A 27,301-nucleotide genomic window follows, 5' to 3' on the forward strand; every position below is an offset into this window, starting at 1 on the left:
GTGTCATAAGGGTCATTTCTCTTTCCAACAATTTGTGATGAAGACCATAACATAAAGGCTGCTCCTGCAACAAAGAGGAAGGACACGCTAGCGAATCCGTAGGACCAAGATAGATAATTCATGTCCGGTCTCGGAACCCAATCTCTGTCTTCCTTCATTACTCCAAATAATATTAATTCCGCAAATAAAACCAAACCTGAAAAAATAAAACCAAAAATTTGAATTGGTAAGGATTAAATCAATGCTTTTTTTTATAGAACATGATGACATTCTATTACTTGGTTTGTCAACTTGTCACTACAGTTTATATACCGCATGGTATGAAACTCTTGAGTAACACCATGATTTGGCTCTGATTTCTAGTTATATTTAAATGTAGACAAAACAGGTTTTGATTCTCAATGCCTATTGTGACACTTCAATATTACTACTTCTGAAAAGTAATATGTGTTGCTGAAATTCAGCTCTATCTGCTGGGGAAGTAAATCTTTGGTGAGAGTATATCTATAATACTTACATGCTATTAAGCTTCCAATACTGCTTACTAAAAGTATCATAGATTTCATATGTGAAGGAAAAAGACGGAAGAGATATAAAATCATGGCTATGGCAACCAGGCCTTGTAGTAGGAGTGAAAAACTAACTGCTACTTGACACACAATAAACCATGCTGAAAAAAAGGACAATTTTTTATTGAAAGCTAGTCATAAAAGGTCCACATGTGGATCAGAAAAGGAGAAGGGGGGGGGATAAAGAGGAACTTTTCTTATATTTTCCAATCAACCTGGGGAAGCCATCAATAAGATGGCTTTGAGAAGTCAAGAGCAAGAGGGAAAACCATTTCATGTCCTGATATTTATCAATATTGATCTAGATATCTATATTGATAGTCATAAATTATATAATGCTCAATGAGTAATGCATATAGGCGGCCATCTTCAAATCATACTATACGACGCCATATTTAACAATTGTTCAGGTATATTGCAATTACAGGTGTGGACTTGGATTTACCTGGGCAAATATATTAAATTCAATACTTACGTGGCGAAATCCATTCCCAAATAGGTCTTATTTCTGGTCCGAATATATACCAACAGCCCAAAAATCGTTTTCCGCTGTAATCTTTATAAAATGTATAATCATTGAAGCAAACTTCCCAAAGACCAACTTTGACAAATCTGCCATGAAATTGTTCAAAAGATTCCACCCAATACGGACTGGCGAAAGCGATCAGCAAACACATAAACGATAAACATAATAAAATGCATCCGATGACGGACTTTTGCTCTGGTTTCTTTTCTTCCTCCATTTTATATTAATGTCTACCTTTCCTCCATAACAAAATCTAATTAGGTCAGCTTTGAAATATGCCGCCTGGTTAATCAAGACGGATGTCTATTGTCATTTTATTCTGTTGACAGAGACTGGATATTCGGGGATATTATTGTATTTAATAGTCGTATATCCAGCCCGGACGAACAAGAAAGCTTTATTGTCTTTATGCGCAGTTGACAGAGACTGGTTAATCAAATCTGAAACACCTTTCAGGTGAGTCAGGTATACGTTTGATTTGTCATTTGGAGACTAAGAGCTCTGTATGGTTAGTCTCCCCTTGATAAGTTTTAAAATATATAAATTGGTATAAATTTTTCCTCTAAAAAAAAAAACGAACTTTGCGCAATAAAAATCAATGTTAATGTGAAAAATGAATTCATTTTCGACATTATTATCTAATATTTGGTGATGACAAAAAACGTAAGGATACACAGGGACACAGGCATAGGGGTGTGCCTTTTTGTCGGGCAGGACCCCCAACCACTGAGATTGCGGGCAAAAGATTTAGAGCGAAACGGTATTGTTTTGGAGTGCATATTATCTAAGATTTCGGTCAAATATTCTCTGTCGCTTCACGTTATTAATCACAAGGAGAAAATCTCTTACCCCTCCTCCTCTTTACCCAAGTTTGGAGTTTACAAATAAGAAGGCAATTAACGAAGGAGAGGGATATTAAAGTATAACATTAAATAATATGCTTGATTACATTCTAAAAGTTTTCTGTGTCGGAGGTGTATAAGCGCGTGCATCATTTTAACTTTTTTAATCTTCAAAATTGAAAACCCTTCCTCTTTATCATGGCGGGAAAAGGCACTGGGATAAAATTGATCGACACTTCAAAAAGTATCACATAAAACATAAGAAAATGAACATTTTATTACTTTGAAAAGAAGATGCTAAAGAATGCATCTCGAAGATTGGTTCCGAGACAAAAAATGACCCTTTTACTCAAGAAATTGGTGAGTTTTATTGCTTTATGAACGGAGTGTTCTCGAAATTCTCGGTGTGTATTTTCTAAAAATTCTCGATGTGTATTTTCTCATATTTGGTGTATCAGACTGAATATTTTACTCAATATATATTTTTTCATCATTGTGGCGCCAATTTCTAAAAATATTGGTAAAATTTTGAAGATTTGCCACGTTGTTTGAAATAAAGAATTAATTGTGTTCTGAATTTTTTTATTACCATTGGATTCAATGGGATTATCTGCCCCTGTTTCCCATGAAAACGATAGCGCTATGGCAGATGCGCTATTTCGCGTGTTTGTATAGTTCATTAGCGTTAATCCAATTAATTTCGATTGTTAAATTAATTATTAAGCCGTTGTCAACGCAACCGACCATGGTTTGGAGAATAACAAATGCTTTTCTCAATAAAATTGAAATTTTCATTCATGTCATTGAATTTAGAGTTTGATAAGTCGCTTGATTATTTTTTGGAGTTCTTAATTTCTTCAAACTTCAAAGAGGCCATTGCTGAATTAGGAAAAGTATCGAAGGTGAGGCTATTTTATTTAATTCAAATTTATTGAAAAGAAAAGAAAGAAAAATATTTTAGATATGACCTCAGAGCCAGAAAAGCTTAAATCCCTCTGATCAGTAAAATCCGTCATTTTGTTTTGGGTTATTTAGGCTAGTGAAAAGGGACATGTTCACCCCTCCACCTTATGGCACTCTGTGATTGGGTTTGTCCACATAGCATCACATTATGAGAGTCCACATAGATCATAATTGTTTTTAGTTTTTCTTATTGTTTTTATTATTCTATTAGATGTCCACTACTGTAACAATTGGTACACAGGATAATGCAGACTCTGCCACCTTAATGGACAAATGGAAGAAATGCTACAGATCTAAACCTAAGGGCAATAAAACCAAGTTGTTTTCAAGACTGTTGGTGCTGTTCTTGATAGCAACGACTCTTTACACAGAGCTGCGATATACCATTGCTTATACGTACAGCCATTATGACCCTTGGACCATATACTATATCAAAGTTCTGGCGGTATATTGCATTGTTATGTTTTCTGCTTATTGGTTGTCGTGTATGTTATATGGGACCGCTGTGGAAAACAGTAAGTGTTAGATCTTACAGGGATATATGGTTGTCTAAATATTGACTCTTAACCAGCTGATAGAGTCAAAACGCTTAGGCCTATAGTTGTCAGGGGCGTTTGTAGGAAATATCAGGTGAGCGGGCCGAGCAGGGGCCACATAATCCTCCCAACAGGCCACAGGCCATTCATTCCCTATGTAATCAACTAGAGGGGTGTCTTACCAGCTGATAGATCTTAAAGGGAAATACCTCTCTAAACATTTGACATCTGTCGATAGAGCTTAAGTTAAGAACTTATGAATTGATTAAATGATTTAACAATGTATATTTTAAATTGTAGGTAGAGATCAAGAGATACCCAGTTATTACAAAACGAAGACATTACCATTGTATCACAAACCATCACAACTACCTGGGACAGTCACATCACGATCGGCAGAGAACGCAGATGTTCAACAACGTCACGATAATCACGATAACGATGTCTTCCAGTGGAGTCACTGCCAGAAATGTGACTTAAGAACACCCCCTCGAGCTCATCATTGCAATGTTTGTGATAAATGCATCTTAAAAAGAGACCATCATTGTTATTTTCTGGGCGTTTGTATTGGCTTTAAAAATCAACGCTATTTTGTGATCATGACCTTTTATGGAGCAGTCGTTTCTTTTTGGGGTTTATATCTGTCTTTGGTGTATTTTTCTAACAATATTTGGCCATTCGTATCTCTGTCAGATGTTTTTCTACCGGTGACTTTTTATCGAACAATTTTTGGCGATTTTTCGTTCAACCATTTCTTAATAGTGTACCATATGTATTGTTTCGCTTGTTTTGGTCCCGTGGCTACTTTTTACTTTTCCAGTCAATTTACAATCATTTCCAAAGGCGTGACCTTGTACGAACTTGCCAAAAATGTTCCGGTGCGGAATACCAATTCCATAGACAAAAATTTCCGTTCTGTTTTCGGTGATTTTTGGTACGTGAATTTTGTGTTTCCTGGTCAAATTCTGTTCCATCAAACTGAAGATGGATATTTTTGGGACGGAATTAAAGTTTTGAATTCACATGAAAAATCCATGAAATAAATCAGTATAAGTTATTTATTTATTCCTTGATATAATTTATAATTTATATGCAGTTAGTTATATGTTATATTTTATTATTTTTTATATAAAAATAAACTGTTTATTATCATTATATTTACATTGAGAATTGATATGAGATTTTTATTTTGAATAAATCCCATTCCTACATTCTGTTACATAAAAAAGTAATTTTCCTCATTGCACACTTTATGGTATTGGTTAATTTCATTTCTTTACACGCAGAATCAAGCCAAATCAAATCGTATTATAAGAGCAAATTTTTAGGAGTCATTTGTAGTCTGATTATTAAAAATTTGACTTGAATCGAGTTGTCTCCCTTCAACCATATACTCTATTGAATTCAGATTTCCCAATGGCCCTGTTTCCATTGACAATAAAATAAATAAATAAATAAAGACATGCTTGGAATAACCAAACTTGTTGATGATTATTAGACATGTCTCTTCGCGAATTTTTGCCTTTGGTGATGCTGTAAAGGTGAGGCAGTGCTGGATCTGCACAAGATAACAGTCTGTAATTGAGGAATTGGAGAAGTATCCCTTAAGGTATTTGCTATCTTTTAAGTTTTACTCTTATACGTAGACTCCAACATCAGGGATGCAAAATCGAAAGACTCAGATGTTCCAGAAGGATGACCATGTCTTGTCTCCGATATGTTTTTGGGGACATCTTTTAAAGTACTATGTAATTTTGTAATGAAACTTGGGAACTTGGTGAAGCCTAGAAAGTTCCTCTAAGCTCTGCATCAGATTCAGCTTTACAGAAACTACTGAAGATTGCCAAATGAGCTTAAAGCTGCTAGGTTCATTAATATCCTTTTTTTATGCCATTACCAAAAACATGTTAATGAATGTGATTTTCTATTGCAGATTCCAAAATGCCCAACTCGACAGCAATAACAATTGGATTACCATATGAAAAAAACTACCAGTCCAAAACACTGGCGGAAAAATGGAGTGATCACTTCCATAAAAAATCCCAGAGCTCAAAAACAAAGCTGTTTGCTCGAGCTCTGTTCATTTTCCAGGCTGTTTCACAGTATTATATGACTTTGAAGTACATCATTCCCTATGTGTTCGGTGATTACGACCCTTGGACTATTTACTATTTCAAAGTACTGTCAAGTTATTTGGCCATTGTATCCGTGGCAAATTGGTTGTGTGTGATTTTGTACGACACCAAGGTGTGGAAAAGTAAGTTGTACTATATTTTTGAAAGGTAATCGATAACTAGCTTTTCTGCTTGTTATCTCTACAAAATTGTCATTTTTGAAACTATTCTGATGTAAGGATTTGATTGCATAAAAGTAATCGTGTTCGTCCATTCTCTTAAAGAATTTTCTTTTTGTTGTAGGTAAAGACAGACCATTTCCAATTTTTCATGGTATAAGAAGTATAGTCATAGACAGCCATCTACAGAATGGTCACAGAAACTTTCAGAATGAACAAAATGGACATTGTTTGCTGGATGAAAGCAATCATTTACAATCCCAGTTCTGCATGAAATGCAATTTACAAGTGCCCCCTCGTGCACATCACTGCAATATTTGTCAAAGTTGTATCTTAAAGCGCCACCATCATTGCTATTTGGTGGGAAAATGTATCGGTTTTAAAAACCAAAGATATTTCATCGTACTGGCGTTCTATTCGGTGATCGTGAGTTTTTGGGGTCTGTACCTTACTGTGGTATATTTGAGGGACAAGTGGTGGCATACTGCAACTTGGTCAGATGCCATCTTGCCTATGACTATTTTAAGATGTCTCTTCGGAAACATTACAGCTCATGTCACAATTCTAGTGTTTCATTGCTATATGTGGGCCATGTTTGGTCCCATAGCAATGGTATACTTCATAAGCCAAATACTCCTCATTTTCAAAGGACTGACACTTTATGAACTGGCTAAAAACGTGCCAGTGAGAAATACAGCATCAGTGTCCAAAAATTTCCAGTCAGTTTTCGGAGATTTTTGGGCATTAAATTTCATCATTCCTGCACAAATTCTTTTCCGTCAAAAAGAAGATGGATGTTCATGGAACAGTGTAAAAATTATTCAAAACCCCCCAAAAGATGTTCATCACCATTGTCAAATATTATAGCGTAGTTGTATTCCCAACTTGGGAGAGAAGTACAATTATCTACAATTTTGGTGGGCAAGGGAGAACACTGTGTGTCTTTATTTAGAAAATGGGTACAAAGAGTCAGAACCTTTGGTACCCAGGGGCTATATAGAAGGGTTGAAAAACAACGAAGTGTCTTAGTGAAATAAAGAAACTTCTAGAATATTGAGTGATTTATCTGTTTGAATGAAAAATAAATTTCCGATTTGATAAGCATTAAAATAGAATCTTAGATAACTGACATACTTTTTTTTTATCTGTCGGTTTTCCTGATAAAAAAAATCGAACAAATCGTTGTGAAAAGTTATATGATCTAGAATGAAACCCAATCGCAAAGTATATACAGGTGCTCGGTAAGTGTAAAGTTAGAGATAGCTTCAGTGTGAGCTCCCTTAACTGGATTCTGATCAAAGCCCCAATCGCAAAGTAACTGTTGGTGGTCTGGAAAGTTAACAGTTATAGAGTTCATCAAATACAAACCATGTTACTATTATGATTTATTTAACATTATCATCAATTAACAAGAAAATATATAATATCATATAAAAACATCTTCAAATACACAACCTCAAATACAAATTACTCTTGTAGCTCAAATACAAATTACTCTTTTAGCTCAAATACAAATTACTCTTTTAGCTCAAATACAAATTACTCTTGTAACCCTATACAAATTACTCTTGTAACCCTAATATAAATTACCACATAACTCATACTTTTGCATTCTATATATTACTCTTATTTTTGTATTCTGAATATTACTCTAATACATATTACTTACACATACTTTTGCATTCTATATATTACTCTTACTTTTGTATTCTGAATAACTTTCAAAATTAAGCAATTACTCTTGTGTATTACTAAATGCCTCTCAATTACAAAAGCAATTACTTACATGAGTTCAAAGGCATTGTTTCTAGTAAAGGTGAAGATTTATAGCATGATATATACCCAATGATTATTTACAAACTAAAAGAGTTATTATTAGTCAAAATGGTGGAGAAATGTAAAATTACAAGAAACAATACCTTTAAATTTATCCTGTGGCAAAAGATGACTTGGTCCTGAGAGAAACTTAGTAGACATGCAGACAAAAAAAATAGCACTTCTTTGATTTTATTAGTAATCTTTTCAACCTGATAAAAATGTACCCGATAAATCTACCCTACCCATGAGATATAAGGATAGGATATCACTTCTGAGGAACGAGTAGAGACAGATTTGTCGGGTAAATTAAAATTATTATTTAGATGTTGGCATCTATGTTATCAGATCACAATGTTTGGTCCTTAAAAGTGGAAAACCCTAGTAATAAAGTTATATTTCGGTTATAATATATTTATCTTAGAGAAAATGCTTTAATTTTAACAAAAGAAACTTGATATTTCAGCTCAATTTCAGCTCAATTTCAGCTATTTCTTTATTTTAGCAATTACTATTCTTTTTTTTTCCAAAAGCTGAAATTGAGCTTTTAACAAAATACCTAATATGCAAAAATTCAACAAATTTGTATATTACTACATGAAAAATGACACATGAAACTTTTTACAAAATGAGAAATGCCCTTAAACTGAAAAACAAAAGAAAAATCACATCACATGAAAAATATAATACTTTTGAACACACATTCACTCAAAGTTTCAGTTAAGGCAGAGAATTAAACCAAATTTGCCAAAATATGTCAAGAATGTGTTGGCCAGTTATGTCAGTCAATTAATTTTGGCATATTTGGTGTAATATAGAAATGAAATATCAATAATGAAAAAAAGACCACCAAATATGCCAAAATATATCAGTAATGTGCAGGCCAAATACATTGATTAAATGAATTTTGGCATATTTTTAAATAAAGATAACCAAATTAAAGGAATGTGAACCTTCAAGTTCAATTTGAAAATTTTGATTCCAAAATGCAGTTTTGGAGCTCTAAAAATATTAAGCATTGGACAAAAGTGTCCTAAAGAGAAAAAATGCAACCAGTCAATTGTGAACTCACATCTGACATGACCGGCAAGTACAGCTGAAATGTCATGGTTCATGAAATATATGAGATCAAATTTTAAACCCATAAACGATCAAGAAAATGGTTTCTTAACATAAGTTGTTTATCTGCCTTTCGTGGGATTTGAACCCATAGCACCCAATTGCATAGAGCATCAGGTGATGGCAGAGACAGATCCAAGAGAATATCAGCTTGATGGATCAAAGGTTTGGTGTCAAAGACTCATGCTACCAGACCCTTTACACAGACAAAATGATCTTTATGTTTGTATGAGTTGAAATACTTCCAATTCATATACTTATACTCAGGTTGGTTGGTATGTCAATCTGTATGAGTTGTGCAGCCAATCCTTCCCATACCAATCTGCATGAAATTGCTTGATCTACCAAGGATAGGCATCTCAAAGACTAAATGCATTAAAATTTAAACTTAATCAGTACATATTAATTAAGGTTCATCTCTGTGAATTGGCAGCTAGTCAAAAACCAGTGCACTGGATAATCCTTGATCTGTCTCCGCTAAATGACTGGATGATGGTGTCTAAGGTGAGGGCGAATTGGCCGGACTTTCTAATATCATGTTGATTCCATTTAACATGGCATTATGAGCACATTTTGGGTCTTTTAATGGTTTGGAGAACATGGTCATTGAGCTCAATGCTGTGGACGCCTGAAAAGAGACAAAAAGAAAACCATTAAGTTATGGGCAAGGAAGGTTAAAGGGACACATCATTTTGTTCAACATTCATCCATAAAAATAACATATCAAAGATAAAAGATGATTGTCAATCTTGTTCATAGCAAACTAAAGCCAATTAGTGTATAATATAACCAACTACCTCTCCTTATTATTTTATATAATTTCAGATCAAAACATGAAAAATACCCAACAGTTCTAGACCACTTATTCCAATGTCTAAATGAATCATTTGTTCAATCCTACGCCTGTACATGTAGGAGAATCAAGTATATACTTGTCAAGCTTGATGCAATGCAACATATAAAAAGTCGGATATAAAAAGAAGCCTTGACAGTAGACCAAAGGAAGTCGGTGAATAACCTGTGATAAACCTCTATATAACTGTTATAAACAATCTCTATATAACCAGTAATATTAGAAGCCTTCTCTAGAGTTATAATGTTGACTCTAGGTTAGAACAGTCAATATTATTGAGAACCTGGTGGGACACAACATCTGTTAGCCTCCAATGTTTTTTATATCGGCTGTTTTTAATGCTCCAAGGTCAAACCATTTTCTAACCATTGATTTAAGCTTCTAAAAAAATGGGTGCTCCTTCATATGAAACAATAGACCACTAAATATCAATAACATATGAAGTTAAAATTCGCATTCTCAAGTTTTGAAAAAGTGAAAGGCCATATTCCATGTTGCAATTGTAGAATAAGCCATATAGTTTTCAGTCAAGGGTACTTCATAATTGAGTACCATTAAACATAGATAACCTAGCCATTATATAAATAAACAATAAATCAACTAGCAATATATCACTAAAGCAAGGTTACCACCTGTCACTGTACAAAAACAATACCCCAGGGTCAAAGGTCAATACCACACCACAAAGGTCAAGGCTACTGAAATCAAGTTCGTTCACATGGCTGATAAGGTTATTGTTTTTGATACCTATTATTTCACGTGATATGTTCATCACGTGATGTCTAGTACATCATGGGCCTCCAACCGGTTGGTTTAACAGTACCCATTTTCAAATTCTATATCCTCTAGCTCTAGAAAGAGTGGCGTGAGGAAGATTGCAATAATAAGACTGGAAAATCAAATTATTGCAAATCATTTGAAAAAGAAAGTCCAAAGAATAAATAAAAAGAATATCCCAAAGATTAATATTGTGGCCACACACTTTAAAGCCCTATCAGACTTAGCTGGTGAATACATCCAGACAACAACCCTAGCATGCTTGTACATCTCCAGCATGTTTATTTGCTCTACCTGGGTCAGATTCAGTTCAAGGACCCCTTCCCTACTGTGTTTTCCAATAATCGACTTGTAGAGTCAATAAAGTTCCTCCTGTTTCTTCTTGCTGTACTACATTAACCAGCTAGTTCTTTTGTCTCACTTCAATTGAGGATCTGAAACATTTCCTAGCTTGAGGCCTAATTGGAATGAAGTTCATGAATGTTTTTTATTGTTTTGGTTTCAGATTATGTAGGTCCACTTAGACTGAGAACTAAAACAATTGGGAAGGTCATGTTTTTGCATCAAAATTGTGTTGAGGGTATTAACTTTAAAGACCATTGTTCCACAAGATACAATTTGTCTGAAATGTTTCCAGAGCCTAATGGACCTATTGTTCTTGTTTAAATACCTTATGTTCTTCTCGAAATACTTATTGTTCATGTCTAAAGACCTATTGTTAAAGTCTACTGTATTCAGTGTTACAATATTGCTAATGATATTGAAAATGGTTTAACAATCGATATATATTACTTCATTGTGAATGTAACCAGGACACTGTCCTCGCTCAAAGCCTTGATAGAGAAGTCTTATAATTAGATTAGTACAGATTGGCATTAGAAAATATAGGTTATAAGCCAAAATGGGCGATTTCTATAACAAAAGAGATATACCTAGAGGCGAAATGAAATGAAATAGAAGCTGTCTGATCCTAATTGGGCTAATAAAAATGTGGAACACGATAATGAAATTCTGCCATTACAGTAATATAAACTTCATTCTGCGTTTATTATTACTTATTGCCCAAGGATTTTGTCCTTGATACAAGTATCCTTTTACAACCACTCTTGGTCATGTCTGTTTTGCTTTCTAGAAATAAAATGTCAGTTTTGGTTAAATAATCAGGTTGAAAAGTTTACAAATATTTACTAGAAATAAATATGTCATTATAAATCACAACATAAATTATGATCATTGTTATCATCTACTTAATGTATTATATAAAACCAAACATGCTTTTACATGTGAAACATGGGCTGCAATTTGAAACCTGGTCCACAATGTGAATCACAGTCCGCAATTTGAATCACAGTCCGCAATGTGAATCAGTCCGCATTGTGAAAAACGGCCCGCAATGTGAATCACAGTCCTCAATGTGAAACATTAAAAACTTTGAAGATTGTAATATATAAAAACATCATTATCCATCATTTTTTGTGTCGCACTTAATCACACAGATAATCAATGTATTGGGAAATAAGATAAGAAACTGATTATTTTTTCCTTTTTTCACGTTCTGAAGTGAATCAATATTTAGGATGGCCTTACTTATTAACTTATGAATATGAGTATTAAACCTTATTCAGCAGAATTGAAAGAAAATATTAAAAAATTGGCTGAAGATTTTATAATCTTTTTGTTGAGGAAGTATTTAAAATAATGTCAATAATTTTTTCCCCTTCATATATGAATAAAGCTTAAATCATAATAGCCTTAGATTTTCTTCGATATTTCTTCCTCAATTAAAAATTGATTGAAGTTGCACTTGATGTATATAGATTTTATAAATCTTTAGAAATTCAGGGAGGGAGTTTTTGAAACATCAATTAATATTGATATTTTGTTTCCATTTGGTTTGTGAAGAAAGTATTAAGTTTAGATATATATTTTTTCTCCACTTTTAATAACCATATTCAGATTTTAATTTTTTTTATTTTTCCCTTTCATAAGTGAATAAAGTATTTAGTTTGGTCTTATTTTTTTATCGTAACTTTCAAGTATAATATAAAATTATGAAGCATGAAGCAAATTGTACATTATGTATTTAAGTTATATACGCATTTATAGTGATGTAGCTAGTAATCATTTACAATAATACATAGTTGTCATAGCAATTCAACACAATATAAGTAGCAATATACGCCCCAATTGATTCAAATTCTTCTCATATCAACGCACTTGACAAACAATTTCAATGGATGCATTAGACAAGGACAATATTTGTCATGAAACTTGTTAAGATTTGAATAAGAGTATGAAATGACAGTATTTCATACTACCTACACAATATTAAATATCATAATCCGATTTAAAAATTGCTCAGACGTTTTCTTTTGTCAGAATGTCTCGTAAACAATTTTTACATCATAAATATGACCTTGAGTAAATCAAAGTGACATTTGTCACTGCATGGGCATATCAACTTTATTACTACTCTAATTCTTAAAGTTTATAGATATTGCCCCAAGTAAATATTTAAATACATGAAGTTAGAAAATCTTAAAGCTAAACATATTTTAAAAAATTGAGGAAGATCTTGAGGTCTGATATTTTGGAAGACATGTTTTAGAAAATCACAGTAAAAAAATCGTAATTTTTATAGTTAATAGTTAGTTAGTAGTTAGTAATTTGCTCCAAGATCATTTACGAATATGTCATACATGAGTCTAATTTTGAAAATCCTATTCTGATTCTAAAGAATAGAGGAAGAACTAAAAGTCTAATAGGATTATTTTGCAAGAAGGATGTTTTCGAAAACCACCATTAAAAAATCAAATTATGTGAAAGAATACAATAATTAAATATTGCCCCAACAGGAATGGCACTAATAGATAGATATTTGGCCTGATATTATACTTGGTAAATAGCCAAGAAATTTATTGAATATATGTAAATGTACCAGGCAACACTTGACACCTTTCTGCAACTGGGTATGTGAACTTTACCACCCTTTCAGAGAGTCTGCATCCGCCCTTATAATGTAAAGCTTTCACAGAGTACCAGTACATTTTGATAATAATGATTATTAGCTATATTTACTTCAGTTGTATAGTTTCCCTCTGTTCAAACACTAGTATACCAGTAGTTGGAAGAGAAAAGGTCAAAAACCTTAAAATGGGTCATGAAAACAGTCTGGCTGGTTTGTATCTGCTACTGGCTGACAAGTAGCTGAACCAGAGTTATCAGTCCAGGCCATGGTCAAGTTCAAGGAAGTGGGACATGTTTACCACAATATTGCTGAATATGCTAATATTTGCCTAGTTGGGCTTACAATTATCAGTTTAGGCCATGGTCCGGTTCACAAAAAAGGGGCATATTTACGTCTATAATTTGCAGAATATGCTAATTTAATAATATTTAAGAGTTGAATTAAGCAAACTTCAGCTGATCTTTTGTACATTGCTTTCCTTCTTTTGCTTATAAAATTCAAAAGAAAAAATAAAATAAATCTAATGAGCTAGCACAAAAGAAAAATCAGTTATTTATATCCTTACTAGGGAAATTCAATTTAATTTTAAATCAGCTACATTTCTCTGGTAACTGACCAAAAACCATTGACCTGAACTAGAGAGAATACCCCAAAATAAACTATTTGTTTATTTGTCCATAGCTAATCCATCATAAAATGTCACATATTTTGGACAACAAAGACCTTTATATAAGGACATTTTATTGGTGTTTTTTGTTGGTTAAAAATGTGAAGATATATTTATTGACATTGTATGGTAGTTTTTTTTTATTGGTTGAAAAATGTGAGGATATCCAATCACAACCATCCATTTGATATTCAAATATTTTTCTCACATCTGTTGTTCAACCACAATGAAGCAAACAAACATAAGCTCATAAAAATTTAAGGACGGAAATTTGACCTTAAATGACCGTCAGTGACCTAGCATGCCCTCAAAAAAAGTTACTTTAACCCTTAAAGACCCAATATAAAAATTCCCCGCTTCAATACATCTATTATGGTATTATATATTGTTTAACCCTGTGTCCACTAGGATCAAAGGATCAAGTTAATCAAGTGTCCAAATCAATATGTAGATCTCTTATGATATCAAACGATCTGGTCAATTTCTTGATCTGAATTTATGTTATTGACCAACTGGTCATTGCCCTTATGAAAACCATAAGAATTCAGTGGAGGTAGAAAAATTTGGCAATTAAACAGCAATTTCGAATCCAAGAATATTTTAACAGTGGTATTTCTTTTGCTCTACAATTGATGTATTGAGCACTATTTTAACAGTGGTATTTCTATTGCTCTACAATTGATGTATTGAGCACTATTTTAACAGTGGTATTTCTATTGCTCTACAATTGATGTATTGAGCACTATTTTAACAGTGGTATTTCTATATAGCTCTACAATTGATGTATTGAGCACTATTTTAACAGTGGTATTTCTATTGCTCTACAATTGATGTATTGAGCACTATTTTAACAGTGGTATTTCTATATATTTCTACAATTGATGTATTGAGCACTATTTTAACAGTTGTATTTCTATTGCTCTACAATTGATGTATTGAGCACTATTTTAACAGTTGTATTTCTATTGCTCTACAATTGATGTATTGAGCACTATTTTAACAGTGGTATTTCTATATAGCTCTACAATTGATGTATTGAGCACTATTTTAACAGTGGTATTTCTATATAGCTCTACAATTGATGTATTGAGCACTATTTTAACAGTGGTATTTCTATATAGCTCTACAATTGAGCACTATTTTAACAGTGAAAATATTTTATTATTGTATATAATATAGTGCCATATCAGGTATTTGACCATATACAGAATATATTTAAATATCTATTGAATAATTGAACAATGGCACTTGGTCATAAATGTATACCCATTGAACTTGTTTTTCAATAACTGATGAAACACACCCTACATGTGTTCTTATTGGTTAACATAAATAGAACCATAAAAGTTGTTTATGAACTCAGTAGGGTTAAGGAGGTGAAATGGTAGTACTGTAGTCTAGTTCTAACCAGGTGGTTAAAGTTGCCATGTTGTGGGCTTGGTATTTCTTTTTGAACAAAACAAGACGTCATAAATTCAAAATTTTTATATAAAAATCGGGCATAATCCTTTTTAATGAAAAACAGAAATATAGAAATGACAATTTGACCAAGCATTTCCGTGGATATTTGTATATTTTTCTTACATACAAGACGTCATAAATTTCTTTCTTGTTATTAAATAAAACAGGAATATCACCAAGAGCTTGATTCATTTAAATGAATAACAGGAATTACGTCAAAGACATGAACACCTAAACTAAGGCGTCTTTCCTAACTTCCTCGTTTAATGTTTACCTTTAAAAAAAAAACACCACATGTTGGGTGTTTCTCTAAATGCTTATAAACAACTTAAGTACCTTTGACTGACTTTGAATTTTTTCTCTGAGTAAAACACATCAAAGGTTTGCTTGACTTTTAATTAATGTCAGCTACATTTCTTTTGGATGCCTTCAGAGCCAGAGATTGAAAAAAATATCATCATTTGGCAGTTGAAGAGGTCTTTAACAAGTTTAACCCAGATTTGGAAACTAAGGCATTAAAGCATCTGACCAAAACAAATATAGCCATGAAGCATTTGACCAGATGACTTGGCTTCATTTCAATTATCTCTCACAATGGCCTGGCTCAGTGACCAATATTCCTTTACAATTCAGTTATTATGAGGCTTCATGTATAAATAATCACACTCATAAAACTAATATATAGCCTATTGGTATATATCAGACAATGTGTTATTGAGATAGATATATAGAAATTTCATAGCAGAATCACATGAGGAAAATATATTATGGAAAGAAAATATATTAAAAAATCATTAACAATAGGATAAATTGATTTTGAAAAGGAACATTAACCTATATATAGGGCCAGTAATAATAGAGGTCATTATACCAGTAAGAAATAAAATAGACGCCTACATAGGATTGGTCTTTAAAGTGTTGGTGTCATTGGTAACAGTGTTAGCAGTTTAATATATATATAATTAGCAGATTTTTTGATCTTTCTGGCTTAAAGATCCTTAACCTAGAATATTTCCACACAATTAGACAAAGGCACCGATGGATTGGGTTAAAGATCCATTCTCAAATGACTGCAAACCTGTTCTTAATGTCAATTGCACATGTTACTCTCAAAATTAATGATATGCAATTATAAAATATTATGTACAAATATAGTAAAACACCATATTTCATGCCTCACCGAGATATCTGAGCTCTGTTTACATTTTTTACCCCAGATTTAGTAGTTGTTCCCAAAGAATGGCAGACACTAATTAACCGAATTTGTATATTTTCAAAATTAATGATATGCAATTATCAAATATTATGTACAAATACGGTATCATACCATAAGTCACGTCTAACCGAGATATCAGAATTCTCTAACATTAACCAGAATAATCATAATTGACCTCCACTTTATTTGAACTTGGCAACAGGTGGTGTACTCTATAACCCATCAGTATCAACAAGTCCACTAGGTGTAGATTTTCCATAAAATTGTCATAAACAAAGATCTGATATATATATGTATAAAGGTCACATGAAAGTTTTAATCATAATTTAATAATATGTGACTCTTTGTTTAAAAGCAAGGTTTCTGGAAATTTCTCCAATCAAAAAATTCAGGTGGATATTTTCCAAGGAACAATTCTATTTCAATATATATAAATGTCAAATGAAATTTTTAATTATCATTAAATGTTAGATTGCTCTTTGTCTGAAGCAGAATTCCTGGAAATTTCCCCAGTCGATTGCGAGGAATTCCATGCCAGAAAATCTGTTACCAGATAGGAAATAATCAATAAAACTGCTTCACATAACAATACTGGTATTTGATGAAATATTGTAAAAAATTTGATAACTACATTCAATTTTTTTTTTTATCTTATTGCGTTATTTTCAATTATAAACGGAAATTTTCATCCTACGCTTTGAGAAATTGATGGTCTGATAGCCTCCTACGTAATATCAAATTCCTATCACATTTTATTTCTATTTTTGAAAATTAAATTATAAGTTAAATTTAATATCAAAATGCCAAAGTAAAGAGATTTCATATAAAATTTCTTCTATTTTTCAAGTTTTCTTTTTGATTTAGGAACCTTTCTTTATTTTATCTTACAGGGAGTCAAGATGGTCCAAGTAGCAGAAGATAGGTACTCAGTTCCTGCAAGATGTAAACTTTCGAGTTTTCGTACATAGAGATACTTTGGTAAATACAAATATTCTTGAAAATAAATTTTCTAAATATTATCCAAAGACAAGATAAAATATTATGGTTTTTGAAGATATGTAAATATTATTGAAAATAATGACATCAAAATATTATTGTGTATAAAGATAAGAAAATATTATGGGAAGACACGATACAATGGTACAAGATAAGATATCAGCTGTTTATATGAAGGACAAAAGATCTTATCTAATCGTTAGAAGCCATGATAACTTCATTACGTCAATATCGATATTGATTAAACCATGTTTATTTATAGAAATTAACGCCGGCGACTGAATCCGGCCGTTACATAATTGATTTTAAGAGGGAGTGCCAAGACTGAATCAATATTTAATTTCTTTAAAATATTTTAACCTCTCTGAGTTTAAAGCTCTTGGAATTCCAATGCTTGATCTTTCAGAGTTTCTATGTATGATAAAATCTTGATGGAAATGGCCCTCCCCACTTTCAACATTCCACAAAATATAGTATGGTATGGATCTAAAGGCAGGATATTTTGGAGATTATGGAAAGTCTAGGCCCCCTGCATGAGGAGTTAGAATTCCCTCCACTGAGATCTACGCCTTTTTTCCCCACTCCAAAAATGAAATATCAACAGCAAAAAACCATCTACCAAACTACTACATTTTAATTGTTGACACTATGGACAATCTAAGGTCTTCAGTGTCATCAACATCCATCAATCCTCTCCACCCAGTCCCAAAAATATCAAAAGCCCCACTCCAAAAATGAAATATCAAACTGCCAAACTGGTGCTGCTTAATTTTGAAAACTATGGACAATCTAAGTCTTCAGTGTCATCAACATCTGCCAATCCACCCAGTCCCAAAAATATTAAAAGCACACATACCTGATCACTCCAGCCTTTACCATACCGCCACTCTGTCACGTAATGTTCAAAGTTTCTCGTCATTAGATTGAAGGGAACAACTTTGGATTGAAGTTTCATCACAGAATTCATTATAACGTTTATAGGCTGAGGTTTCAAGCTACGCTGCTTGGCTGGGATTTCTTTGTTATTGACTCGTACTAAGTGTTTATCTGCCATTTCTGAGAGTTCGCAGATTTCTACAATTGCTTCCTCATTGGGAATATCGGTCTCTATACCAGCAAGATGTGCCACTTCCCCATGTCCAATATAAAGGGCCCAGTCTGAGTATATGGTTCGGTCTACCTCAATTAAATCTCCAATGTTTAACTCTACATTCTTGTTGTTGATGAGGTACTCTGCTGTAACAAATTTACCTGAAATAGACCAAAAATTGGTTAAAAGCTCCTGATCACTGAGTTTGCTTGATTGCTCTCAAATGACAATTTATCCAAAACAAGACACAGAATATTAGATGCAAGATCGTATCTTATCAACCAAGTTTGCTTGCTGGGCCTTAGACTCTCTTAGGCATCTCATCTCAAATGGGATGGGACAGTCTGAAACCATGTAAAAAAAAAAAAAAAAAAAAAAAAAAAAAAAAAAAATCCTTATTCATTTCAAACAAAGCCATAAAAATGCAATAAGAATGTCAAAAAAAAAAAAACTAGCCATGCTTTTGTATAAGATATAAAACACTTACCTAAGCGTTTCAGCATGATAGTTTAAAATTAGTTTGTATTATTTTGACGACACGTCTACGTTCACTGAAAATCTATAGTGAACTGATCTTATTTTCATTTGCTGGGTATTTTCCACAGGCAGTGGAAATTTCCAACACAGGGAGCAATCATGTAGAATTTTAGTGATAAAAATGATGATATTCTCATAAAATCTGCACTCAGTACAACCCAAAAGAGTACGGAATATTTAGGAATTTACAAGTTTTGACATTTTTTAAAAAAACAACGCAGTTTTCATTCATACTTTTAAAATGTTTACATAATATGCTTGACACTGCAATGATTTCTCATGACCCGGACTAGTCCATTATTAACCGTAGAGATGTTCCATTTTCATTCACTGATTTACTGTTATAATGACCCATATCACAGTAGCTGCTTAGCTGATTGGTTTATATCTGTTCACCTTTCTTACATAAACAATGAACTTAACATCTAAGCCGAGATGGACTCATCCAAGCGGGAAATTTAATTTTCTTTTTTTAGACCAGAACAATGTGACAGTTCCCATCACATGATCACACATTGACAATATCAGTGACCCCTTTCTTGCAGAGACAGTAAAAATATGCCCATCATATAGGTCAAAACATGTCAATCAAATCAGTAAAAATATGTCAATCAAATATTTCAAAATATGTCAATCAAATAAGTCAAAATAAAGCCATAGAATAAGTCAAAACATGTCAATCAAATAAGTCAAAACATGTCAATCAAATAAGTCAAAATAAAGCCATAGAATAAGTCAAAACATGTCAATAAATAAGTCAAAATGTGTCCATCAAATCAAGTAAGTCAAAAGATGTCAATCAAATAATAATATGTCAAAATATAGCTGTTGAATAAGTCAAAATATGTCTACCAAATAAGTCAAAACATGTCCATCAATTAAGTCAAAACATGTCCATCAAATAAGTCAAAACATGTCCATCAAATAAGTCAAAACATGTCCATCAAATAACTCAAAACATGTCAATCAAATAACTCAAAACATGTCAATCAAATACATGTATATCAAATAATATCAAATAATATGTCAAAATATAGCATTGAATAAGTCAAAACATGTCAATTAATTAAGTAAAAACAGTTCCATGACTGCTTGATGCAGTGCAGTGCTGAAAGTCAGACCATCAGCTTCACTTGACCTATAGTTATCTTGTCATTCAGTTCAACACTCTGTCATTATGCACTTTGAACATGATGTATATGCATTATCAGTAAGGTATTCTTTATTGGCCTCAATGATAAAGTATAGATGGAGATAATATTAATAGATACACCTAATGTGTACGTGTTTAAAACATACATCTCATGATATCTAGATATCAAAGGGACCATATGACTTTTTGACTGCAATAGAAATATGACACGCATCTGGTTTCTCTGCTAATTAAGGATATTTGTACTTAAGGTTTGATAAAGTTTTGAGCGTTGGTTGTAGGTTCTAATCTTAATAGGCATTTGAAAGTCAGAAAACCTTTAATCATGATTTCAGGCGACATAGCGGGAAATGGGTACTGATAATTTGAGAAAGACCAATACCAAGAGGATTGGCCAAGGACTAGCTGGTAGAAAGGATCCTTTGTGAACTTGCGAACTATTTATCCTTGTAGAAAATAGTTTTATTCTTTTATAATCATTATTATTATTATTATTTCAGGACATCTGAAGAATGGTGAGTGTAGAGAATGAGAGGAAACCACTGATATCTGTATTAGCAGACCATAATTCCATATCATCATATTCTAGTATTGATCAGAGAAGAATTCAACAGCTTCAGGATGCAGGTAACAGTGTTTGCTATATACTGTATAATTGTGTATATAATGCACAGTTTATAACCCTAGAATCATTCTCTCCATTTACCTTACTTATATTGCGTTTTAGATTTTCTTTCTATGTCCTTGCTTCTCTTAAAGTGTGTTGTTATAACACCCAAACTGTATTTTTGTTATAGAATGCTGTAACTGTGTGTGTCATTGTTCTTGTAACTGGTTGCCAGCCAGATACGTCTTGGCGATGATGTCTTCATTGGGGTTCCTCATTATCTTCTGTCTACGTTCAAATCTGAGTGTAGCCCTGGTTGCTATGACTTTCATCAATGAGTCCATGACCAACAAGTTGATAAACCAAAGTAGTGAATGTCCAGCCCCTTACCTTCCAGTTCATAATGAAACTGATATTAAGGTGGGTTCAAATTACAAATACCAAGTGTCATATACGAAATTATATATCAAGAAGTTCTATGGGCTACCTGGAAAACAAACCCCATATTTGGCAAGGATAACAACTTGAGTTCTTGAATCCTTTCTACCAGTTTGCCTGAGAGCAAGCAATTAATAGATTATCTGCTGGTCCTTCATCATGTTCTTCGTAGTTCCATTTTGTCTTTCAGAAGGGTGAATTTGAATGGAATGAAGACATCCAAGGAATTATACTTGGATCTTTTTATTACGGGTACTTTATCACCCAGATTCCTGGGGGCTGGCTGGCTCAGTATATCGGTGGTAAACATCTGGTGGGATTTTCAACTCTCGTGACATCCATTTTAACAATATTATCTCCCTTTGCCGCCAGGTACCATTGGACCATGCTGATGGCTGTTCGTATCTTAGAAGGTGCTGTCCAGGTAATGAGTTGATCTTTGCTTTGCTTTATTTCCTTAGATGGTTGTTTCCATACAAGGAAGTAGTGTCTATTAGGCCATATTTGGAAGAAGTGCTTGAAAGTTGTCTGTTTTGGGCCATTGTGTTGGTTCTTAGAGCTTTATCACTGGTGCACTCATGGTACATCACTTGGATCAAAATTAGGAAGCACAACATCATGCATCTTTTATTCATTTTGGGGTGATGTTTTTCAGGGAGTGACTTACCCAGCCATGCATGCTATGTGGGGACGCTGGGCACCCAAGTCAGAGAGAAGCAAATTAGTTTCAATCACCTATTCAGGTAAGAAAAGGACAAATTTTATAGATATCAAACAAGCAATAGGAAGGGGGACAACTCTTCAGTGACTATTGGTAAATAAGACCACAGTTGATACTATGATGTCACCACTATGATGTCTTTGTCCGGTCCAGTATCTACAGTTTTCGTAGCAAATGGATTAATTCTGTTCTCTTTACTGCCTGGAAATTTTATTGTACATGAATTTTATATCTATTCTCAGGAGCTGGATCTGGTACCACAATAGGTCTCCTTGCCTCTGGTTATTTATGTGAGTGGAAGGTAGCAGGTGGATGGCCAGCTACATTTTATATATTTGGTGAGTTGGAGGACATCTTTTAATTTTTTAAGGGCTAAGGGCATCTAAAAATATAGGAGGAGTAACCTCTAAAATGGTAGAGAACTGTGGTCCAAGGGGAACAAGCAATCACCACAGAGGTACATATTTTGACAAGAGGAATAAAACAGAAAAAAAACAGCTATGGATCCTTTCTACCAGCTAGTCCTTGTCCAATACTCTTAGCAGTGATCTTTCCCAGATTATCTGTTCTCATTTACAGATCAGGGTTAATAAGAGCTCCAATATTGTTTTCTGCAGGTAGTATAGGCTGTGTGTGGTTTATAATATGGACTATACTCATCTATGATTTACCAGAGGATCATCCAAGGATTTCAGCATCCGAATTACAACTCTTAAAAACTACCACTAGTTCTTTGCAACTTGATGATCAAAATAAGGTACCCATATCTTTACAATCAACTTTTTGTTATGACAAACTAAAATCAAAACAACTTTTTGTTATGACAAATTTAAATCAAAACAACTTTTTGTTATGACAAACTAAAATCAGAACAACTTTTTGTTATGACAAACTAAAATCAAAACAACTTTTTGTTATGAAAACATGCAAATATAAATAAAATTTTATTATAGGGGCAATATATATTTGTACTGGTCAATTTTAATCCCTTTGATCATAGCTTATGTGATATCTTTTTAGAAATTGAAGCCACCTTGGAAGAGTATACTGTCATCATCAGCTGTGTGGGGAATTGTGGCTGCCCATGTTGCTAATGAGTTTGGATTCTTCAGTTTGTCTAGCTGTCTACCAACTTATATGAAGTACATCCTCAACTATGACATTATGCAGGTCTGTTTGGAATATATATATTAAAACAAATTCTGTAAATCTTGGACATGCAGCCCAAAATTCTTCAGAGATTCAAAACACTTATGGTGTTACCATCTTCATAAGCTCAGTCAGGCCTCATATAACTTGACATAAACTCCACATTATTTTTGCCTCCAGGATGGTTTCTTGTCAGCTCTTCCCTACATGGTTCTACTGGTGTTGACTCTAGTTGGAGGACAAGTGGCAGACATCATCAGGATGAAGCAATGGTTATCAACTGGATCCACCAGAAAGCTGATGAACACAATTGGTAGGTTGATCTGTATCTCTCCAAACAGAAGTCTTTTCTGTTTCAAGTATACCACAAGCAATCCTTCATCAGTAGGACATTGAAGAGTAGGCTAAGGATTAGCCCAAAAGTAGACTGTAAAGCTACATTTCATTTCGTTTGATTTTTTATTCAGGTCTCTTGGTGCCAGCTAGTTTGATGTTAGTTCTTGGATATGTCAACTGTGATTCTACACTAGCTGTTGCTCTACTCACAGCTGCTGTAGGCATGACAGGGTTAACCTCAGCTGGGTATTCCTGTAACCATCTAGACATTGCTCCACAATTTGCAGGTATGACTTCAATATTCCTTTATAGACTGAATATCGTATGATACAACAATACTTGCACATACCATATATTTGGGTGTATAGTGCGCATTTATTTACCGAAGAGGGGTTGTAAAAGTAAGGTTGGCGTTATAGTATATGGTGTAATTTTATTTAGAGCAAGAACTTTGTTCAATGGGCAATATTAAATTTTTAATAATTTTAGTAACATAATATTAGTAATGTGAACTTGGTCGTTTAAATACCGTATAAATGTGAATAAAGTGCACACCTTTGTATACTTAAATGAACCTGGGAAAAATCGCGGCTGAAAGTAGATGAGACAATTCTTCACTTTATCAAAATAGTATATAATATATGATATTGAGTTAATGTCATGTGTTTATTATCTATAGGTGTACTGATGGGACTAACGAATATGTTGGGAACTTCCACTGGATTTATTGGACCATATATTGTGAGCCTCCTTACAGACAATAATGTAAGCAAATCTTATCGTTTCTAGTTTACATGTCATAATCTGCGCTCAAGTAGATTACAGTACAACCAATTTTCTTAGAAAGACAAGGCCAAAAAAACAAAATTCAAATATCTTTTTTCAGCAAACCCGAAAACAGTGGCAGAAGTTTTTCTACATTGTGTCTGGCATTTATGCTGCTGGAGGAATCCTGTTTCTATTTGTAGCTCAAGGGGAAGAACAGATCTGGTCAATCAAGGCTACATTAAAACAGCAGAAACGCGAAAAAACTTTCAGCGTCCAAAATCCTGCTGAAGATGATGAGGAGAACTAGGATTAAGCCCCTAAGCTTTTTATTTATTGCTTTAAAATTGATATGAAATGGAGATTTATCTTCTAATCTATACCTCTGCTTGTGATTGGGCTAACGATGCCCGGCAATACAGTGAGGTGCAATGAGGGAAATTTTGTCAATTTTGATTTTATATGTGCATAAACGTAGCACACAGGACCTGGGTTTTTTCAGCCATCCAAAAAACTAGACAATTTTTATGATTTTGGTAATTAAAACAGTAAAAAATAGAAATATCAGTCTGTGGGACAGTCTCTTTAAAGAAATAAATTCTTTAAATAAATAATAATAATAATTATGCATTCATAAAAGAGCCCAACCCTAACCACTCTTCTACTCTCTGTCTGTTCATATCCTCTTTGCTGGTGCCACCATTGGATTATTTTACATGGGTTAGAGTTAGACCCAACACACCAAAGTCTTTGGGAACATACCCAGGCTCTTTATTTTACATGGTTCAGAATTAGATACAATATACCCTTAATGACATTCAGCCTATCTGAATTAGTGATTAGAGTTCAAGTCTTATTTACCAGTATTGATTTGATTTTTTTATCCATTTTTTAAAATGAAAATTCTAGACTAACATCCTTTAAGTATGTCAGCTTATCTGCCCACAAATCAAGGCTGGTCAATTTAAAGTAACATAACACCTTCCACAGTATCTGTTAAATGATGTTCGCTCCAGTGAACACAAGGCAATAATTCAAGGACTGTATCCTTTATTTCGCATGACAAAACCAACTTGCTGATATTTCTGTCGGAAATTGGGAAAATTTAGTGGTTATTTCTAGAAAATGTTTTAGTTTTTGTAACATGAAGCTAACAGTGTTTTAATTCTAAGAGGAGATTATTTGAGATCAGTTGGAATTTACTGAAAGTTTCCATAGATTTATGTTTAATATACTTTTTTCATACAATTTTCTTGAAGACTGCAGATATTCGAAATTATTTTGGAGTTGGCAGCATTCCACAGAGGACTTAAGTTCCAAATATGTCTGAGATTCATAGTTTCTATGGAATATCTTTTGAGGACAAGTGCTTTGCCTTTAAGTGATTGCAACTTATTTTGTGCTTTCAAAGGTTTCATTGATTTTCTTTGCTTTGGTTTTGGGAGTTTGTTTGTTGAAAAAGACTAAACGTTTGTGGTTTGTTTGAAAAACATTGACAATTTGAGTTTTGTTTTCAAAACATTAAAAGTTTGTGATTTGTTTTTTTAAATATAAGCGGTTTACTTCCAAAACATTGGCGGTTTGCTTTCAAAACATTGGCGGTTTGCTTTCAAAACATTGGTGGTTTGCTTTCAAAACATTGGCGGTTTGCTTTCAAAACAAGAGCGGTTTGCTTTCAAAACAGGAGCGGTTTGCTTTCAAAACATTGGCGGTTTGCTTTCAAAACAGGAACGGTTTGCTTTCAAAAGCAGTATCATAACGCGATATCAACTTTGGTCGGATACTGTTGTACCTGATGGAGAATTCTCCAGATGAAAAATCAGCTCAGTTCCATCTGCACACATCCTCAGATGAAGATGATGATGAAGAGGCTGAAGAACTTTCAAAAACAAAACAGAATAGTACCAAACCTATGGAAAGATCCTCAAAAAGTAAGTTACTTTATGTTGACTTTGTTTGTCATTGAATTAGAAAATCCATTGAGTCTTGTCTCAGTTTATATTACCTGAGACCTAGGCAACAGTTTTGGTCCAAATATGACACTGATGCGTCATATCAAAGCTGTGATCATTTTACAGACTTAAGTCCAGTTGATCCTTCTTTTCCTGTCTGATAAAAAGGGAAAGTTTCTTGTAATCATAGATAAAAGCAGCTCAATAATGAAGGTGTTCCAAAGATTTGGGCATTAGCAATAGCATTTTTTTTTTTCATTCAGGCAATTCAAAGCCATCTTTGACAAAGAATGGGTTCTCGGATGAAGTGTTCCTCCCAAACCAAAAGCGCCAGGGAAACTTCCAGAAAACTGTTCTTGTAGGACCATTAAAGTAAGATTTTTTTTATTATTGGCAATTATATTTTTTTATCATTAATTGTACAGGGTTAAAAATTTCTAAGAAAATCTAGTAACCTTGAGTATATCTTTATTCAAATCAGTATGTCCATCCAGGAAAGACTGTTATTGCCTGGTCAAGGATCAGATGCAAAATGTCTGAAAAATGGAAGTTGACTCCATACAAGCAATCTGACTATTTTCAACTATTTTGTCAGCAATTTTACTTCACATTTGTAGGGATAAATTGTTTGTTGGATTGAGTGGGTTGTATGGAATAGCTCTGGTAGTTCTTGGGTTTGTTCTGCCCATTGCTGAAACCTTCACTAACCCTAACAAACCTTATTTCTTTGAGGTATGTTTATTGTTTCTATATATTTTGGAATTAGAGTTTGTTAATAAATGTATGTACTTTATTAAATTATGTACATTCAATAAATTATGTACTGGTTCTTCATCAATTTATATATTTTATGTCTTGTTATCATATTATCAATTTATGCAGGCCCTATTTTGTCCATAATTGCCTTAACAATTTACATACTTTGACATACCCTATTTATTTTTTACAGATT

General features: G+C 33.3%; 5 protein-coding genes across 5 annotated transcripts; 3 read left to right on the plus strand and 2 right to left on the minus strand.

Annotated features, from left to right (window-relative positions):
* Positions 1-47: 47 nt before the first annotated feature.
* On the minus strand, positions 48-1,279 carry LOTGIDRAFT_96575 (hypothetical protein; the record flags this gene model as incomplete). The annotated part of the gene is made up of 3 exons (XM_009067915.1): positions 48-196; positions 518-670; positions 1,045-1,279. Coding segments are annotated over 3 exons (537 nt in total), but the record flags the coding sequence as incomplete, so codon positions are not given.
* A 2,612-nt stretch (positions 1,280-3,891) lies between these two features.
* LOTGIDRAFT_133914 (hypothetical protein) lies at positions 3,892-4,479 on the plus strand (the record flags this gene model as incomplete). Its single annotated transcript, XM_009067916.1, has 1 exon — positions 3,892-4,479. A coding segment is annotated over one exon (588 nt), but the record flags the coding sequence as incomplete, so codon positions are not given.
* Positions 4,480-5,999: 1,520 nt separating this feature from the next.
* On the plus strand, positions 6,000-6,596 carry LOTGIDRAFT_133861 (hypothetical protein; the record flags this gene model as incomplete). The annotated part of the gene is made up of 1 exon (XM_009067917.1): positions 6,000-6,596. One exon carries the CDS (start codon positions 6,000-6,002, stop codon positions 6,594-6,596), a length of 597 nt encoding a protein of 198 aa, XP_009066165.1.
* A 2,566-nt stretch (positions 6,597-9,162) lies between these two features.
* On the minus strand, positions 9,163-19,194 carry LOTGIDRAFT_169625 (hypothetical protein; the record flags this gene model as incomplete). Its single annotated transcript, XM_009067918.1, has 3 exons — positions 9,163-9,291; positions 18,458-18,852; positions 19,179-19,194. 3 exons carry the CDS (start codon positions 19,192-19,194, stop codon positions 9,163-9,165), a joined length of 540 nt encoding a protein of 179 aa, XP_009066166.1.
* A 2,028-nt stretch (positions 19,195-21,222) lies between these two features.
* LOTGIDRAFT_197570 (hypothetical protein) lies at positions 21,223-25,015 on the plus strand. The gene is made up of 11 exons (XM_009067919.1): positions 21,223-21,408; positions 21,620-21,850; positions 22,082-22,169; positions 22,390-22,485; positions 22,765-22,904; positions 23,177-23,321; positions 23,371-23,426; positions 23,477-23,609; positions 23,764-23,919; positions 24,312-24,397; positions 24,519-25,015. The coding sequence occupies exons 1-11, from the start codon at positions 21,241-21,243 to the stop codon at positions 24,705-24,707; spliced, it is 1,488 nt and encodes a 495-aa protein (XP_009066167.1). The 5' UTR covers positions 21,223-21,240; the 3' UTR covers positions 24,708-25,015.
* Positions 25,016-27,301: the final 2,286 nt, after the last annotated feature.

This window comes from Lottia gigantea (genome assembly GCF_000327385.1).
Source record: "Lottia gigantea unplaced genomic scaffold LOTGIsca_87, whole genome shotgun sequence".
NCBI lineage: Eukaryota > Metazoa > Mollusca > Gastropoda > Lottiidae > Lottia > Lottia gigantea.

Excerpts from the sequence above, each read along its gene's own strand:
- LOTGIDRAFT_197570 (XM_009067919.1), top strand. The coding sequence starts at position 21,241 with ATGATGTCTTCATTGGGGTTCCTCATTATCTTCTGTCTACGTTCAAAT. Across the intron at positions 22,170-22,389 it reads AGTTTCAATCACCTATTCAG|GAGCTGGATCTGGTACCACA; the intron begins GTAAGAAAAGGA and ends ATCTATTCTCAG. Across the intron at positions 22,486-22,764 it reads AGCTACATTTTATATATTTG|GTAGTATAGGCTGTGTGTGG; the intron begins GTGAGTTGGAGG and ends TGTTTTCTGCAG.